At 36.5% G+C, this 19,198-nt stretch overlaps 3 protein-coding genes across 3 annotated transcripts in view; 1 reads left to right on the top strand and 2 right to left on the bottom strand.

Moving 5' to 3' along the window:
• Positions 1–1,938: 1,938 nt before the first annotated feature.
• psmb12 (proteasome 20S subunit beta 12) lies at positions 1,939–8,535 on the bottom strand. Its single transcript, XM_083522995.1, has 6 exons — positions 8,322–8,535; positions 7,068–7,138; positions 6,826–6,957; positions 5,223–5,352; positions 2,560–2,704; positions 1,939–2,215 (listed from the first exon to the last, which is right to left on the bottom strand). Exons 1-6 carry the CDS (start codon positions 8,361–8,363, stop codon positions 2,088–2,090), a joined length of 648 nt encoding a protein of 215 aa, XP_083379121.1. The 5' UTR covers positions 8,364–8,535; the 3' UTR covers positions 1,939–2,087.
• An 825-nt stretch (positions 8,536–9,360) lies between these two features.
• Positions 9,361–13,219, top strand: psmb8a (proteasome 20S subunit beta 8A). Its single transcript, XM_083522991.1, has 7 exons — positions 9,361–10,882; positions 11,137–11,330; positions 11,629–11,770; positions 11,953–12,064; positions 12,261–12,390; positions 12,669–12,873; positions 13,041–13,219. The coding sequence occupies exons 2-7, from the start codon at positions 11,184–11,186 to the stop codon at positions 13,127–13,129; spliced, it is 825 nt and encodes a 274-aa protein (XP_083379117.1). The 5' UTR covers positions 9,361–10,882; positions 11,137–11,183; the 3' UTR covers positions 13,130–13,219.
• Positions 13,220–16,366: 3,147 nt separating this feature from the next.
• psmb13a (proteasome 20S subunit beta 13a) overlaps positions 16,367–19,198 on the bottom strand; it is a 3,938-nt gene continuing 1,106 nt past the window's right edge. The window contains exons 4-8 of the mRNA XM_083522990.1: positions 18,813–18,953; positions 18,576–18,691; positions 18,440–18,498; positions 16,866–17,017; positions 16,367–16,543 (exon numbers count right to left, since the gene is read on the bottom strand). Of these exons, the coding sequence (XP_083379116.1) occupies positions 16,432–16,543; positions 16,866–17,017; positions 18,440–18,498; positions 18,576–18,691; positions 18,813–18,953 (580 nt within the window). The 3' untranslated portion in view covers positions 16,367–16,431. The remainder of the gene's footprint in view (positions 16,544–16,865; positions 17,018–18,439; positions 18,499–18,575; positions 18,692–18,812; positions 18,954–19,198) is intronic.

The following is a 19,198-nucleotide window of genomic DNA, read 5'->3' as shown; positions in this document are numbered from 1 at the left end:
TCTTCTTCTTAGGGATCATCCGTCTCCATACCCCCCTGTCCTCTACATCTGCCTCTTTCACACCAACTACCTGCATGTCTTCCTTTACCACATCCATAAACCTCCTCCTTGACCTTCCTCTTTTCCTCCTACCTGGTGGCTACATCCTCAGCATTCTTCTACCAATATAACTCATGTCCCTCCTCTGCACATGTCCAAACCATCTCAATCTCGCCTCCCTCACCTTGTCTCCAAAACATCCTACATGGGCTGTCCCTCTAATAAACTCATTTCTAATCCTCACATGCAATAAACCGTATTAAATTGACTTTAAATTCATCAGCAATACATGAACCATGAACCAAATACATAATCACACCATTTTCTCATAAGCAGGGTTACTGGTTTAAAATGTCATGTAAGTAATAGAATACAGTAGTGATGATTGCCAGTGTGATTAATGTCAACCATTAGATCAGGGGTCACCAACCAGGTAGCCCGCAAGGACCACATGAGGTCTTTTCTAAAAAATAGTTTTCTACTTTGTTAAATCAATTTTAATAATGATTATGAGAAATCATTAACCTGATCAGTGTCTTCACATAGATGAATATCATTAATTATTAATAATAACATATAATAAAAGGTAAATTGAGCAAATTTGTTATTTCAGATCAAACTGAAAACTGTGTGTATCAAACTGGTAGCCCTTCACATTAATTGGAACCCAAGAAGTAGCTCTCAGTTTTAAAAAGGTTGGTGACCCCTGCATTAGAGTGTAAATAGGGAACCCCTGCCGTATTTAGTGGACACCACACATTCACTATGATGCGTTTTACCTTTTAATCTTTTGCATTATTATGTGTTTCTATCATGTATTACAATTCAGTATATTCGAAGCAAGTGCTTAATGTATGTTAGAATCAGCATATCTAGCATATCTTGCTTTTAACTTGTGAAGAGATGATTTGTCAAGAGTAATGTGCCAGAAGAATAGATGGTCATGGTTTGAGGTGGTTTCTGTGTTAGAGAGCCATGAACAGGCTTGGACCATGAGTAAAAAAAATTAAACTTTATAAAAAATACAAGTTCGATGGGTTTTGCCACCAATATTTGGTGAATGTTTGGAAAGAACACTAGCAGAGACAGGATGATGTTGATCAGGTGATCAGGAATGTCTCTGTTCTCAGTCATGTTTACATCTCTGACTCCCTCTGTCTCATCCACGTTAGCCAGACTTCTTGTTGCCTTCTGCCTTTGTTAGCTTCGTAAACCAGCCCACGTCTGTGGTGCGTGATAACCAGTGGTAAGTTGAAAAAGCCGTGCAATTAGAAGAAAGAATTTTGATCATGTTAAGAAAATAAATTAAAACTAAAGTAACAATTCTGGTTTGAAAGTGTAAGAAGTAGAAAGTACAGATATTTGTGTAAAAAATTTAATGAGTGAAAGTAAAAAGTTGTCAGAAAAATAAATAGTGTACTGTACTGCTGTAAAGTACTGATACCAGAAAAATCTACTTAAGTACAGTAACAGAGCATTTGTACTTCATTCCTTTTAACCTCTGCATTTATTATAGTGTAACATCCATGAGACAAGTTAGTCTCTGTTATTATTTGTTACAGCACCTGTCTGATGCCTCTGTCATGACTGTTACAAATTGTATTTCTGGACTTTGTTATCAATTATTGCTTTTGAACATTTTATATATAACCAACAAACAGAAAACTCGTCAAGAAAAAAAAATTCTTGCTTTAAAAAAAAATCAGTGTCTAGTAAAACACTTGTTATTTAAACAAGATTTAGAAATGGAAATACTGAGAGCAAAGAACAAACAAAATGAAGATATTATTCTAATGAACTGCAATATGTCATGCAAAATAATGACCTTTTTTCTATTAAGAAATGTTAGACAATCGAATAGAATAAGCAACAAAATAAGAGATCTGCTGCATTCATATGAAAAAAAATGCTTTTATTACAAATCTGGGAGCTTTTGTAATGATTAATTTTTTGTCTTTGAAAATTGGCTTGAATACTTTATTAGTGTACGCTCTCCACCATTTTCGAAAATCATAGTAGTTACTCAGTGGTTACACTTATTTTTCCTATTATTTATCATTAAACTTTGGTAATTTATCACCAGGAACAACCACATGTTCAACTCCACCTTCGGTGATCACCACCAAATGAGCAATACCACCACTAACGTTATCTCTGCCAATAGCCAATGCCAAAGCTGAAAAAAAGGGGAGAGTGAATGTGTTATACATTAGCTTGTTTTTGACTATAGACACTGTAAAACACATTTAGACTATATACCGTAGTCGGATATGTAATACTCTGAATTAACATATTTCAGAATTCAACAGTGTCCCAGAAGTAGTGTTTTAAAACAGAATTTATATACGCTACAAGTCAAAAGTTTTGGCACACCTAATTCAGCTTGTTTTAGTTTTCTAAAGTGCTGGATATTTCCTTAGAACCCATTCCTTACTCTATGCAAAACCTTTCCTATTTTTTATAGTAGTTACTTAAGAATATGCTTTAAATAGGTGTATGGGATTTAAAACAACTTATTACCATTTTTGACATACTGAATGCACTCCTCTCGGCTCATGTCTGGTTTGTACTTTGCATCCATGTAGCCGTAGATATACGTGCTACCAGAACCTCCAATGGTAAAGGGTTGACTAATCAGCATTCCTCCCATAGATACTGTGTACACCTAAAACACACACACACAAAAGGAATCATATATGATGGCAGATTTAAAAATGTGCTGAAAATGAATATATCTCCACAATATATCTTCTTCTTCTTCTTTCGGCTGCTCCCATTAGGGGTCGCCTCATTTCTAATCTTGTCCATCCTCGTCACTCCCAACGAAAACCTTAACATCTTCAGCTCTGCTACCTCCAGCTCCGCCTCCTGCCTTTTACTCAATGCCACTGTCTCTAGACCATACAACATCGCAGGTCTCACCACAGTTCTATAAACTTTCCCTTTCATTCTTGCAGATACCCTTCTATCACAAATCACTCCTGTCACTCTTCTCCACCCACTCCACCCTGCCTGCACACTTTTCTTTACTTCTCTAACACACTCCCCATTACTTTGCACTGTTGACACCAGGTACCTGAACTCCACCACCTTATCCATCTCTTCTCCCTGCAACCACACCACTCCACTGCACTCCCTCTCATTTACGCACATGTACTCTGTCTTACTCCTACTGACTTTCATTCCCCTTCTCTCCAGCGTGTACCTCCACCTCTCCAGGCTCTTCTCAACCTGCTCACTACTCTCACCACAAATCACAATATCATCCGCAAACATCATAGTCCAGGGAGACTCCTGTCTGACCTCGTCCGTCAACCTGTCCATCATCACTGCAAACAGGAAAGGGTTTAGGGATCTTTGATGCAATCACCTTGAACCAGTCTGTCGTTCCTACTGCACACTTCACTGCTGTCACACTGTCCTCATACATGTCCTGCACCACCCTCACATACTTCTCTGACACACCTGACATCCTCATACAATACCACACCTCCTCTCTTGGCACCCTGTCGTATGCTTTCTCTAAATCCACAACTACGCAATGCAATTCCTTCTGTCCTTCTCTATACTTCTCTATCAACATTCTCAAAGCAAATAATGCATCTGTGGTGCTCTTCCTCGGCATGAAACCATACTGCTGCTCACAGATGGTCACCCCTTCTCTCAGCCTGGCTTCCACTACTCTTTCCCATAACTTCATGGTTTGACTGATCAACTTAATTCCCCTGTAATTCCTGCAGGTCTGCACATCTCCTTTATTCCTAAAGATCGGTACCAGCACACTCCTTCTCCATTCCTCAGGCATCCTCTCACCTTCCAGAATCTTGTTAAACAATCTGGTTAAAAACTCCACTGCCATCTCTCCTAAACATATCTATGCTTCTACCGGTATGTCATCTGGTCCAACCGACTTTCCACTCTTCATCCTCTTAATCGCTGCTCTCACTTCCTGCTTTACTAACTCCACATCATCCAACCTCTCTCACATCATCTTCCTCGTTCATCAGCTGCTCAAAATACTCCCTCCATCTTCTGAACATACTCCTCACTAGTTTAAACATTTCCATCTCCATCCTTTATTCCTCTAACATGCAACACATCCTTCCCAGCTCGGTCTCTCTGCCTGGCCAATCGGTATAAATCCTTTTCTTCTTCCTTAGTGTTCAACCTCTCATACAGCTCCTCGTATTCCTTTTCCTTGGCTTTCGCCACATCCCTCTTTACCTGCTGCCGCATCTCCTTGTACTCCTGCCTACTTTTCTCATCACCCTGTCGATCCCACTTCTGTTTTGTTAACCTCTTTCCCCTTATGCTGTTCTGCACTTCCTCATTCCACCACTACGTCTCTTTGTCTTTCTTTTCATTTTCAGATGTCACACCAAGTACCTTTCTAGCTGCCTCCCTCATCACTCCTGCAGTAGTTACCCAATCATCCAGCACCTCTTCACCACCACCGAGCCCCTGTCTGACCTCTTCCCTGAACCTCACACTACACTCTTCTTCCTTCAGTTTCCACCATCTTATTCTTCTGTCAGTCCTCACTCTCCTCCTCTTCTTCTTTGCCTCCAAAACCATCCTACAGACCACCATCCGATGCTGTCTAACTACACTGTCCCCTGCCAACACCTTACAGTCTCCAATCTCCTTCAGGTTGCATCTCCTACATAGAACTGGCCGTACTCCCTTACCACTTGGTCTCCTGAACACACAAAATATCTACCTTTCTCCTCTCTATCATATCAGCTATCTCTCTCCCTTTACCAGTCATAGTGCCAACATTTAAAGTACCAACCCTAATCTCTGCTCTCCTACACTGCTCTTTTCCCTGCTGTCTCTGTAGACATCTTTCTCCTCTCCTTCTCCTCCTTCGGGCCAACAGTAGCCCAATTTCCACCGGTACCCTGTTTGCTAACGATACCTGTGACGGTCGTTGTTAACCCGGGCCTCGACCGATCCGGTATGAATTTCTTAATCGTGACCCGCATATTCGATTTGGCACATGTTTTACGCTGGATGCCCTTCCTAACGCAACCCTGCCCATTTATCCGGGCTTTGGAACGGCACTAAGAGTGCACTGGCTTGTGCCTCCCTAATGGCTGGGTTATCTCCACAATATATCTAACTCTCTTATAATACTGCAGATCCAGGCTTTATCTGAGTTTTATTTTAAACCACTCTCATACCTGTGGCCCTTTCTTTTGGTCCCAACCCGCTGTGATGAAACCAGCCTGTAGATCTTCCCTATTACTGTAGCACAGCTCCTTTAGCACAGTGGCTGCAGCTTTCACTAAAGGAGGTGACCCCATCTGTATGCTAGAGAGAGATAGCATTGAGAAACATTCAAAAACAGGTTTAATAGACAGCTTATGATATACATTTGAACGACTCAGCTTAAAAAATCTGTCAAAATTAATAATAATAATAATAATTTTACTGTAGTTTTAACTAGACATACAAATTATATCATGCAGATTTTTCAGGTAGACTGTGAATCTCTTGTTCTATTACAGCCCAGTAATTTTATTTTGGATTCAGATCCTATAGGTTACCAAAAAATATAACACAATGTTCCTGTTGTAAATGTAATGTCATGTTAATGAAATTAGCCTGAGATAACTTTTGCATTGTAAGATGGTGCAATATCATGCTGGAAGTAGCCATCAGAAGAAATTCTACCCCACGTTTAGCAACAACATTCAAATAATCTGTGGTATTCCTTGAGAAGATTGGTAAAACTGTGCCCACTGAAGCCTCACCTTTCTCTTCTTGATTTACAATAGTGTAACAAGTTTTCTGCTGTTGTAGCCCATCGGCTTTAATGTTGTTTATTCTGTTGATTTTCGATTTACCACAATTGAATCTGTTAACTTGAACTTCTGTAAGCTCAAACTAATTTTGCCATTCTGTTCATTTCTTTCAACAATATGGTGTTTCCATCTGCAGAACTGCGTTGTGAAAAAAATCCCAACGCTCAACACTGTCGTTTAGCCTCTCCCTCCTACTAATCACCTACACCTGTCCTCCATTTACCTGTCCTCTTTATAAGGTCCTGCTTCCCTTTCACTCGGCGTGTGATCTACAGTTTACATACCATATATCATACGGACTACCTACCGAGCCTCTGACCGCCTGAGTTGCCCATGCTCCTAGCTACGTTTTGGGTGAAGCACGACTTAGTTAAGTTTATCGTTTCCTGCATTGTCGTTTCTTACTCTCTTGTGTTCTGCCTATTCAAGATCAACAAATTACACCTTGTTTTACTCCTGGTTCCTGATGCCTGGTCTATCCGTGACTCTCTCTCTCTCTCTCTCTCTCTCTCTCTCTCTCTCTCTCTTTCTCTCTCTCTCTCTCTCTCTCTCTCTCTCTCTCTCTCTCTCTCTCTATATATATATATATATATATATATATATATATATATATATATATATATATATATATATATATATATATATTACACACACATACTATATTAATATATTTATTAAATATAAACCATTCCACTATGTAAGTATAACCAAATTCAAAATCAATTAAATGCAATTTTCCATGTTCTGATGGTTGATCTGAAGTTGCTGGTCCATGACACGTTTTTACGTATTCTTATGCTGCCACATTTGCATAAATATGTAAATAAATAATTAATTAAGATATTATAATAAAGTGCTCAGTGGGTACTTACTTGTTTCAAGTTTAGTGTGTCAAACTGATTAAAATAAGATTTTCACATTAAATATCTGGATTATTGATCATAAACAACTCTACCCTACAGAATCTAAATACAATTACCTGTGGAAAGCCAGCTGAAACTTGGCTACTCTTGTGACATATTGTGCGTCTGCCAGAGAACCAGCAATGCAGCAAAATATCCGATCATGAACCTGTATCAGCTTGTTAATGACTTTAGATGACACATATGACCTATAGATGGAAAAAAAATACAGAAAATAAAACATGGTTTGGGTTTACTGCCGCTAAATATAACACTTATCACAAGCATACAGTGGTTAAATAATATATTTTATACTCACCCACCCATTGAGGCCCTGGAGTCTGAACCAATGATAACACCTCCATTGAACTTTACTGCAACTATGGTAGTCTGTCAAAAATAGGCATGAGTGTTAAGTTAACATTTTTACATTCTATATATTAGAATTTCTAGTGACACCTTCTACCCTGGGGCCAGTTGTGATACATATCCTGTATGACCTCTATTGTCAGAAACTTGTGTATCGTAGGCGTGGCATTGAAATTTGTATTCCACCATCTTCATAGTTGGTTTTGACTCAGTTCTGGCCCATTCACCAAAAGTGATTATAGGGACTAGTATTTTAGTAGTGGACCATTTCTTAGTAGAAGAGTGATGCTAACATTTTACTGTATATGTGATGTCAAATTTAGGACTCCTGATCATCTTATAGGAACATCAATGCCAGTTCCATACCATGGATATTTTTGTTGGTGGAACTTTATCAACCCAGTAGCACTAAAGGGTTTAAAAATTTACATTTGCATTTACATTTGCGGCATTTAGCAGACGCCCTTGTCCAGAGCGACGTACAAAAGTGCTTTAAGTCTCTAGTAATGAATAAATGTACACTGGTACGCAAGATTACAAACGTAATATAAATATAACCCTAGAATTCTACAAACTTGGAAAGTGCTAATTTAAGTGTTTCAGGAAGAGGTAGGGCTTCAGTCATCGCTTGAAGATAGTCAGGAAGTCTAGCTAATGCTACACTACCTTACTTATAAACCACCTCACTAATATTACTAAGGTGGTTTATTAGTAAGGTAGTGTAGCATCAGTTAGATTTGTAAACATCACTATCATGCGTGTGTCTGCTGCATCTGCTGTGTTGATGGTTCATTAATGTATAAAGTTCCCACATTCCACATCCAATAGTGTGCTTTTCATTAGTTTTAGATACATTTAGATATATACTTTAAGTATAAGTGTAGGTGATACTAACTCAGAAATCATTTCAGCCCTGACAGAGGTGCCATGCATTCTCGAGTTGAAAGTGAAAGTAAAAAAAAAATATTAATAAAACAAAAAAAAAATTGCGTTATGACAAGACTGCGATATACGTATTACTGCCAGTAAGAGCAGCGAATGATCAAATGAACAATAAATAATGTAGCCCTCATTATAAGATTTGTCTTCCGTGGTTGATTTCTGCTTTGGTTGTCCTTGCTTTCCCTAAGAACATCTCTCTACGCTAGCCGTAAATGAGCCTTGGTACCGAGTTTATGTTAATAATAGAGTAAGATGTACTTACACCTGTGCTGACTCCTTTATTCTTGGATTTTGGTGGGTCCATAGTTACACAGAAGTGGCAGTTTTAAATGATTGGCTTCAGGAAACAGTGGGTCCAAACTTGGTCCGATGTAGTGCGATGACACAGAAGCTTACAGCGCCGTCTCTGGCCATACATTTTTACTGCAGTTAATCCAGCCTCCATATAAACACAGAGCTGAAAGGTTTCTTTGAAAATGACAAAGCTCGAAGCACTTGTATCCGGTTTTAACTGGTACTGCAAGTGGTCAAAGTTACAATTCCTGTATTAGTATACAAAAAAAGTATAAAAGTATAGCTGTATCTCAAAGTAAAATGCTAGATGCTATACCTGGAGAATGGTTCCTTGGAGCAATGCTCAATGTTTTTCTTAGTTGCTTTGGAGAGTTTTTCAGAAATGAAATTCTCAAAACTACTTGTTTAACCTCCACATCATTTAGTCATTTGTGCTCATCATAAAAACATTTCTTGTTGTTTCCTACATTTTCAGGTGTTTGTCATGTTGATCAAAATATTTTATACTTGTTTCACCTAATTGGTCTTAACCCCCAAAACATCTTGGCATCAGTTCATTGCATAAGTCATTAAATGCAAAATGATTAAAGCAGTTGTCATCATCTGTCAAGCTTAAATTTCTATTAAACTATTATTTGTAAATGTGACTCGAATTGATGAATTGTGCAGATGAATCTTGAATGACACTAATGAAGGAGAGTGAATGGCATCAGATCAACCAATAATCAACTAGATCTCTTAAACAGGCCAAAGGTGATTCTTGTGAACCTTCAATTGAAGAGTGTATACAGACAGAGCAAAACAAAGATTTACAACTTCTGAAAATGGATGAACAACTAAGAAACAAACGAACACTTGTATAGTACAGTAAAAGTGTGAATCCTGTCCAGTCTCTTGCAATCAATATAAATCCAATATGAAATAAAAAAAATTGAATTTGTGCTGCTGAAATATATCATAGATGTCAAACAGAAGAAAGTCAAATTTTGTGCATTTTCAGTCTCTAACCCAAACCATAGTTCATATCAAGAAATCCTGAAACTGTGCGCCATCATACTGACAATATGACTAAACGTTTTCATGATTTTGTTTGTGAACAATGACAAAGGGACTTTTCATTCTGATGGGAATGACATGTTCATTGACACAAATACTTTGAGAGATGAACTCAATATATAGGCTTTTGCAAGAAATCCAATGTTTTGTGCTGTTTGTACAAATTGTTTAGACAATGCGCTTACTGGTTTGCAAATATTAAGGATGATTCGAGAAATGCTCCAAAGCAGCTGAGAAAAACTGTAATTGTTGCTGATGCATTGCTTTCATTCAGAAATGTTTAACTGGAGAATGCCTTGGATGAGGGGAAAACAAGATGATCAAACCTTAAAGACTATTATCAACTAGTTGTGTTTAAATTATATCTAATTAAAATCTAGTCATTTAGTTTGACCAGAATCACTGCTGTGAATCTCATCAGAGAGTTTAACATAAAGAATATTTAAAAAAATAATTAGCGCTATACAATGATTTTCCTTATTATCTTTAACATTTATATGCAATTTATTGATGTAAATTTGTTTATATGCAACAAACTAGGTAAAAGGCAAAAACACACAAGAACTGGACAGTTAATTATTGGAAGAAGGTTCTGTGGATAGATAAGTCCAAAACTATCATTTTTGGCTGTGTCTGAATAAATTATTTAAGACAAAAAACAGTAGAGATGTTCTAGACTGCCTCATGCCCACACTCAAACAGGGAGGTGGAAGCTTAATTGTTTGTGGTTGCTCTAGAGTAGGGAAGGTCAAAGATTTATTTTGGGAGAAAGGAATATTGAACCAACATGGCTACCATTTTATAATGTAATTCTGTTTGGACTGTTGCAAACTGGAGCTTCACTATACAACAAGACAATTACCCGAAGCATATGCCCAAGCTTTTTTAAAAGCATTATAGAGTGAGCAAACAGTTCTCTATCATGAATTGGCCTGCCCTAAATACTATTCAACTGCTCTGAAATGAACTGGAACACAAGGTCAGAAAGAAATATCCAAGAACTCATTAGGCAAGTTTTACAAGAGGTATTATAGCAAAACATTTCAGCTGAATATTTGGAGGGATGCATGACAAGGGAGAATTTTTCAAAGAAAAGAAATATCTACATATTTATATATTTATATGGTTAAATGAAATCTTCATTCCATTAAAAAAATATCTAGTCTGTTGCATATAAATGAATGAAACATGCATGTGTCTCTCAAAAAACCGAAAGTATATTCATAATAGTTTTATCATTGTTGAGGTGTGCTGTTAAATGATGGGTCCTTAAATACTGTCCATACAAACGTTCACTGTAGTAGACTGGTAATATTAAGTTAACAATCCAACCACCAGGATAAATGGCGTGTGCACGTGTGAAGTAGGAAGAGACACAGCGCAACCCACAGGCAGGAAGTCTTCCTGAGAACTGCTGATGTGAACGCACGAGCTGCCATCATTGGACAGCAGAGCGACGAACCCGGTAGATAGGTGAGCACTTTTTCTTCTTAAAAAAATTTTTTTTTTTCAATGATAAAAAAAGGAAAAAAAAAAATGTTTTAGACGTTTTTGGATTCCTATGTATTTTGTTCAACCAGTGTGCCTAGTCATAAAAACCCTCATCATAAACGAAAGTAAAATAAAGCAGCATCGTTTGAACTTTCGATTTCGAAAGCAAAGTGGAAGGTTTTCTTCAGACATATCGACATATCATATTTCAACCAAATCCCTCGTTTTTCTTTCAGAAATACTTCTTTTTTTTATATTTATTGTCTCTTGCTTTAAACAAAGCATGGCTCTTTTGGAAGTGAGTGGATCTTCATCTTTTTCCGGTTTTGGCTCCCAGTTCAGCTCAAATCGGACGCTCTTTATTGATCGCCCCAATCACTACAGTTTTGGGACAAAATCTCAGGAATTTGCTGTACCAGTTGGAGTTGATGTAAGCACTGCATTTCTGTTTCCTTTCTGTTCCTGAAATTTATATTCCACTTAAAAGAAGAACATCTGCTTTATTACTAATCATTTCAGCCACTCATTACTCAAAGCTATACAAACTAGTGTGTTCTATTCAAGACATTATCCCAAGGGCTAGGCTGTATAGAACAGTGACATCAAAAGAAGTGGCGTAGAAATATTCATCACCTCGCTCATCACATACTGAGTACAGATAAAGTCTCTACATTCCCAGTGCATCAACAACATTAAACATTCATTTAATGTTATCCTTCATGTTTCAGCCATCAGCTTTTCTGAAATCATGCAGTTGTGATGGTGGGATCTCTATAGACTTAAACCATGGCACTACGACACTGGCTTTTAAGTTCCGCCATGGCGTCATCGTAGCCGTCGACTCCAGGGCCTCAGCTGGACGCTATATTGGTAGGTCCACTCACATCTCTTTGACATTAGACACGCTTATGTGATGGCAGATCCTCAGAGTTTAGAATGATGCAACGTACATATTCATAAAATGGAGTTTCAATATTTTCAAGAGACAATATAGTTTTTCAATTATACTGTCAATGTTTTTGTGTGTGTGTGCATGTGTGTGTGTCTGCTAGCTACAAAGGAGGCAAATAAGGTAATCGAGATCAACCCTTACCTGCTGGGCACCATGTCTGGTAGTGCAGCAGACTGCCAGTACTGGGAGAGACTTCTGGCTAAGGAGTGCAGGTCTGTCTGAACAAAATCTGAAGGGGTGTGGTGAACTCCCAACTGGATAGAGTTACATTTTTGTGTGCATTAAAGTGTAGTAATCATAGCTGGCACATATTATGTCTTTTTCTATTGTAGAGTACAGTAGGAAAAAGTAACATATTACTAACACATTGGTTACATGTGTATCTGTGTGTTTTATCAATATCTTCAGGCTTTACCAGCTCCGTAACCAGCAGAGGATCTCGGTGTCTGCAGCTTCCAAGCTGCTGTCCAACATGATGCTTGGATATAGAGGCATGGGCCTGTCCATGGGTAGCATGATCATTGGCTGGGACAAGAAGGTAGAGTTAATTTCAGCTTAAATTGCTAAAATTACCTTTGATAGTTTTACACCACTTTTATTTATTTTTTATAATTTTGGTGTGTTAACCAATACTACAGAACATGATCAATACTAAAACAGAAGACCATAAGATCTAAGGGGACACACTGCATAGAATGAACAAACTCATTCAGATCAATTGGATTCATTTGATGTGTATGTTGTCTAAATCATTTAAGTAAGTTTTTACATCATATAACTTGTTACAAACGTGTGTATTTGTGTTGGGATCTGCAGGGCCCTGGTCTGTATTATGTAGATGACAATGGAACTCGTCTCTCAGGCCAAATGTTTTCCACGGGCTGTGGAAACAGCTATGCATATGGAGTGATAGACAGTGGCTACCGTGAGGATATGACCGTGGAAGAGGCGTGCGAGCTTGGCCGTCGTGGCATTGCTCACGCCACACACAGGGATGCTTACTCTGGTGGAGTCGTAAACCGTAAGTGAGATCCATTCGTTATATACATCACTTAAACCTGGAATCCATAATAGAGATGTGTAAGGTGTGTTAATGCTATTCTAAAGCATCTAAAAATACTTTTATATGTTATACACGGTGCTTTCTGAACAATGACAATGTCTATGTGTTCTATTATATCTTCCTAGTCTATCACATGCAGAAGGACGGTTGGGTTAAGGTGTGCAAGGAGGATGTATCCGAGTTAATCCATAAGTACAGGAAAGGAATGTTCTGAACCCACAAGAGTTTTGATACTAAGTCACACACTAGTAACACTGTGTCTGCAGTAATTCATTCATAAAATAAAGATGGCTTTCAAAACGAACATTAAATGACTTGTTCCTTTTTTGACATTAGATGATTCTATAGCTGTGATGCCCAGCATGTTACATAGAGGAGCATAAAGTATAGTGTATAAGAAAAAATAGATGGATGGATGGATGGATGGTATATATATATATCTTTATCTACTATATACATTTTCCTGGTCTTAAAAGTGTTGCATGAGTCACTTTAGTCACAGAGGGTGATATCCTATTTTTATCCACCTAGATTGATTTTTTTGTTTATACTGGGCCCTGCTAAAATTTTTCCTGGGCTCGCCTGTTGGTGGCTTTAAAAATAACTGCAAACACGATTTTTACTTTTTTATATATATTTATCATTTTATTTTATAAAACAAGGTGTTGCGACAGTGACAAAATAAAGTAACGCAAAGAATAAGATAAAACAGCAATGCACACAAAACAGACCCAAATGATTTGTGGTATGTATGGTTTGCTATATAATTTTTCTTTTACTTATATGTGAGGTATGTGAAATATAAAATAATAGATAGTTACCAGCCCAGACCAAAAAATAAGGTCATTATAAAAAAAATTGATGGGGGATTTTGTTTCCATAAGCCTAAATTGAACATAGTTACAAAATGAGCAACTTGAACATTTATATATAAAACAATAAAGACTACTTTATGGACTTGAAGTATATTGGCAAGAGAATGCTGAGGATGGAGCTACCAGAAAGGAGGAAAAGACGAAGGCCAAGGAGGAGATTTATGGATGTGATGAAGGTAGTTGTTTTAAAAGAAGCAGATGTAGGGGGGGTTGTGGTGCGGGGGGGGGGGGGGGGGGTTATGGAGACGGATAATCCGCTGTGGTGACCCCTAATTGCAGCAGCCGAAAGAAGATGATTTATGACATTATGAGCTGTGATACTATGTGGCAGGAAGATAAACAACAGTAACTTTATCCTTTAAAGCAATTGTATTGTACCTTAGAAAGAATATGTTTGTTCTGGTAGACAATATTTACAAATTAGAGATAATATAATGTATGTATGTATGTAACATGTAACCTTTTTTTATACCTTTGTTTTTATTTACTCAATGTTGTAGATTGACACATGAGAAAATATTGGTAACCATAAGTTATGTCTTGTGTTTATTTTCATAATATATTTGTGATTGGACATCTGTGTAGGTTTTTACTTTATGAAGAACATCCCATTTTTGGCTGTTCGATAGCTTGCACTTACATCTTGCACTTCCAGTGTGATGCTTTATCAAATCCTGACAGACTTCTGCTCTCTGAATCATCTCAAAATGACAGATTCATCCTGACACGCCACTGCCTCCATGTTACATATGTTTCTCTAATTAGACTTATCTACGGGGACTACCTTGCTACTTTAAATAAAATAAATAAAAAAGATTTTAAAAAATCATAACCGTATATATGTATAAAACATGTTACATCTTAGTGCATCTTAGTACATCTTAGTGCATCCCAGAACTAGTATTAATAAGGAAACTTGGTGCCACCCAAATAAGAATGTTTTTCTTTTTCCTTTGGTTTGCTTTACAAATAAATATATTTGAATAGGATTTAAGAAAATTATTATTTTTTTAATAATTGCATGTGTATGTCAAGATATATTTAGTCTTTAAAAAATAAAACTAGGTTTTGACAGTTGGTTGTGTTAGCCTAGGTTCATTTATCAAAAATAAAATATTATGCTCCAGTGCATAATCTATTAAATGCTAAAAAATATTCCAAAACCCACATGCAGTGTAAGTAACATATAGAGTAAAATAAGGGTCATAAGATACACTACATTTCATTGGAACTTTCTACATTGTATGCAATAATGTTCATATTTTTATCTAATCAATGTATTATTTTTTAAAACACTGCTTTAAATCCAATAATAAAACAAAACAGCTGGAGAATATTATAAACTAAAAAGAAAAAACGCATTTTTTAGGTGTTTAGTTTGAAAGCGCATCTTTTGTTTATGAATGAATCATGACACATACAGTGCTATTAGAGTATAATTTTTTTCTATATTTAAAAAATTTAATTAATAATACAAATATAAAAATACAAATGTGTTCCCATAAACTAACATTAATTTATTTAGAATCCATTCATATTGTACTTGACAATTTTGTTCATAAGGCAATGGTAAAATAAACCTGTACACATAAGCCACATACATAAGCAGGGTTAAAAGAAAATATATTAAATATATTTTAATAGAAATATTTATGATTTGTATCTGGTGCTTATTTTATCTATGTTTGCTATGTTCCTGTGTGATGAAAGAGGTTATGGGCCATGCTGGCATCACAGGGCAACACTATTACTGCTAGTACAGTTTTAGTGGCGTTGAACAGCAGGTAATGAAATACACCAATCCTGTATTTGATTAAAATTGCAAATATCCTGCTTATATTATTTAGAGGACTCCTGCTTATATAAGTAAAGGTACACAAATGCTTTCTTTTAAAATGCTTAAGTTATGCATCATACCCTTTTTTTAAGAAGAGAGATGCTATTGTTACAGGAAAACAGAGAGTATCAGTATTTTACTTGCAAGAACTGTGGGGTTGTGGTCTTCGTGACAGGTTATTATTTAACACAGTTTATGCATTCACTTTAAAGAAGAAATGTTACTCTAAAATGTAGTGAAGTAAATAAAAGTAAACTATTACCTTTCTCATAATTAATATACAGTACACAAAGAATTAATAAATTAAAATTAAGTACAATAATGAAGTTAGATAAATACCTCATTACTGTCCACCAGTGATGTGGACATTTTACTGTTTAGATTGGATGTCTCCTGTAAAATCAAGGCTCTTCACTACTGAATTTAGCCTAAACTGAAAAAAAATGTAGATTTTGCTAGGTACCAAACTTTCGTTATATAAAATATTTGTCATAACAATTTTGGTACATGTTATCCTATGCTGACTTTGAGAGTGGCATTTAGTACATCCGAATTTATTTGCATTGCATTCGTTTAAATAAACCCTTGATTGATCATCATTTAGTACTTTTCTTTAAAACTTTAATAATAAATTATAAATTATTAAATATAAATAATAAAATTAAGTTTTCTCTGACAAAAAGTGAGTATTACTGTGTTTTGCTGTCAGCCATAATATTGAAAGAAGAATGATCCCATGTATGCATCATGCATCAAAAATTTATTGCAATATCATTATATGTATAACCATTGTGTTTTCTCAGCTCAGGCTGTCTCCATCTTCTGAACTGTCTCTTGCAGAAGCTCCAGTTCCAGGCGAACCACATTCTCTGTCAAAACTGGAGCGGTACCTTGCTTATACTTATACTTCTTCATCCTACAAAGAAAGGGAATAATAAACATGCAGACAAAGAGAGATTTAGATTTACTTTACTTAAATCTATCAAACCCGATAACTTCAAGAGTTAAATTCCTAGGAGATCAGCAATCTTTTAATATTCCATTTTTGTTTAACCAGCATTGATGCCTGCAATCAGAAAAAAATATGGTTTTGAAGTATTGAAAATAAGACTATGACTAAGGTAAATGTTTGCTAGTTGCTTAAAAGAGTTTAGACTCTGGAGTAACTTTTTTTTTAGAACTTGTTTATACATACAAAAAAATATTTATGTATGATTTATTATATATGATTATCTCACCTTGTATCCTTGTACTCAGATTCCTGATAAGGTCTAATGTAATCAACCCCTTGTTTGCTGATCACACACAGGTCTATGTTGTGGCCTGAACCAAGATCACTCATAATGCCAGAGTGGATCGCATCACACACCAGTGCCTTAGCCTCATCTAGCTGGATATTAAAATGAACATGCAAATAATAGTTATTACCATAACAATTTAACAAGTGAATTGCTACCACAGTATATTGGAGTTAAAATAAAAGAACGTTTGCACACCTTTGGCTTTGAGTTAAGTGCAAAGTAAAGTTAAGTGTTTAAGTAAAGTCATACTGGATTAATTTTCACTTGTCAATGGTCCAAAAACAAACATCAAAAACACTAAGTGTTGACAAATCAAATAGTTGGTGCATGCTCAAAAAGAAGGAACACACTAGTGAATTCGAGGACACTACAATGACAAGAAATATTCTTAAGAACAACTGTCCTGTTTAAGAATATTGATTAAAAAGTTAACAATAGAGAACTAGATTAGCATTTGCCAGAAACATGATCTAAACAATATCACCTAGGTTTATGGTGTATGACAACTATAGGAACTAGTTGCCTTGTATTTAGTGAAGATGTAAATGATGACAAAAGCAATAGGATAAAGTTAAGAGTATCTAGTCCAATATTATAGGCTCATATTCAACCAAATGCTTCAAAACTCACTTAAAAGCACTTCACAACAATAATGGACAATAACCAAAGGCTTAATTCAAAAGCAACCTTTTTTGGGGGAATGTTGTGCAATGGCCATGTCAATACCCTGATCTGAATCTAACTGTAGATGAAGGCAAAAGGCCCCAGGAACAAGCAGGTACTGAAGATAGCTGATGGAGGGGAAGATAAAACCCTAATTGTAACCCCATTAAACAATCAGGTCATCTTTGCTTAACATTAATGTTCAACCTCCCTAACACTAACACTGTTGTGGTTAAATGGGCAAATCCCCAAATCCCTGTTCCATAATATAGTTTGAATATTTTACAGAGTGGAGTTTATTGTACCAGTAAATGGGAACTAAATTGCGAATGAGACATTCAACATTCAAGTACATTACATTACATAACATTTGCGCCATTTAGCAGACGCCCTTATCCAGAGCGACGTACAAAAGTGCTTTGAGTCTCTAGCAATGATTAAATCTACACTGGTACGCAAGATTACAAACTTAATATAAATATAACTCCTGAATTCTACAACGCAAACTTGGAAAGTGCTAATGTAAGTGTTTCAGGAAGAGGTAAGTCTTCAATCGTCAGGGTAGTCAGGGACTCTGTATGGACATCTAGGGGAAGTTCATTCCACCACCTCGGTGCCAGAACAGAGAAGAACCTTGAAGTATAGAAGATCTTTGAAGTATATGTTTGCATGTGTATGCTTGTGTCTTGTATAAGTGTCCTCAAAGTATAAGTGTCCTCAAAACTTATAAAAATTTTATAAAACAAATTTTACAAGTCGATATATTATGACACTAATAATTTATTCTTATTTTAATTGTCCAACAGGTCCATCAGTTCAGAGATGTTTAAAAAAAAAAAGAAATCTACCTCCATATTGGCTTTAAATCTGTCCTCCAGGATGCCCATAGCAGCTAAATTGCCAGACCCTGAAAAAAACATTTGGTATATTTAGCACAGGAATAATGCAATGTACGTTTCTGTGTGGTGAATGTCACATGCTTACCCATGGCAAGATATGGAAGCTTTTTTATGCTCCCATAGGGATCCACTGTATAGAGATGGTTCCCTGAGAAGTCAACCCCTCCGAGAATTAAATGTGCCCCAATCATACCTCGATATCTGGAATAATATAGTCAGATGAACAAGTGAATTCAAAACAAGCAACCTGGAATAAATTATGTGGTGCTAAAGCTCTTTGAAAGAAAAACTATCATACATAAATACACATGCTCATTCACACCTAAAGAGCGTATCCTGTAATATGTGAGCTGCCATGGTGACTCTGGGGTTCCTCTCGCTGTTCAAGGAGAAAATAGCGAGGTTGGAAGAGAGAAGTTCTGTAGTTTTAAATGTGTCCGCTGCTGTCCCTGCTCCGCAACAACTAAAACACATACGAAAACTATGGATACACATTAACCAATCAGGCATAACATTATGACGTTATAACATTAACAGTGAAGTGAATAAAACTAAATTTTCTGGGTAGGATATATTAGGCAGTAAGGGAACATTTTGTCCTCAAAATTGATTTGTTAAAAGCAGGACAAATGGGCAAGCATAAGGATTTGGGCCAAATTGTGAGGCCTGGATGACTGGGTCAGAGCATCTCCACAACTGCAGCTCTTG

This window comes from Silurus aristotelis (genome assembly GCF_946808225.1).
Source record: "Silurus aristotelis genome assembly, chromosome: 20".
NCBI classification, from domain to species: Eukaryota; Metazoa; Chordata; class Actinopteri; order Siluriformes; family Siluridae; genus Silurus; species Silurus aristotelis.
This window is presented reverse-complemented; position numbering and strand designations above follow the sequence as displayed.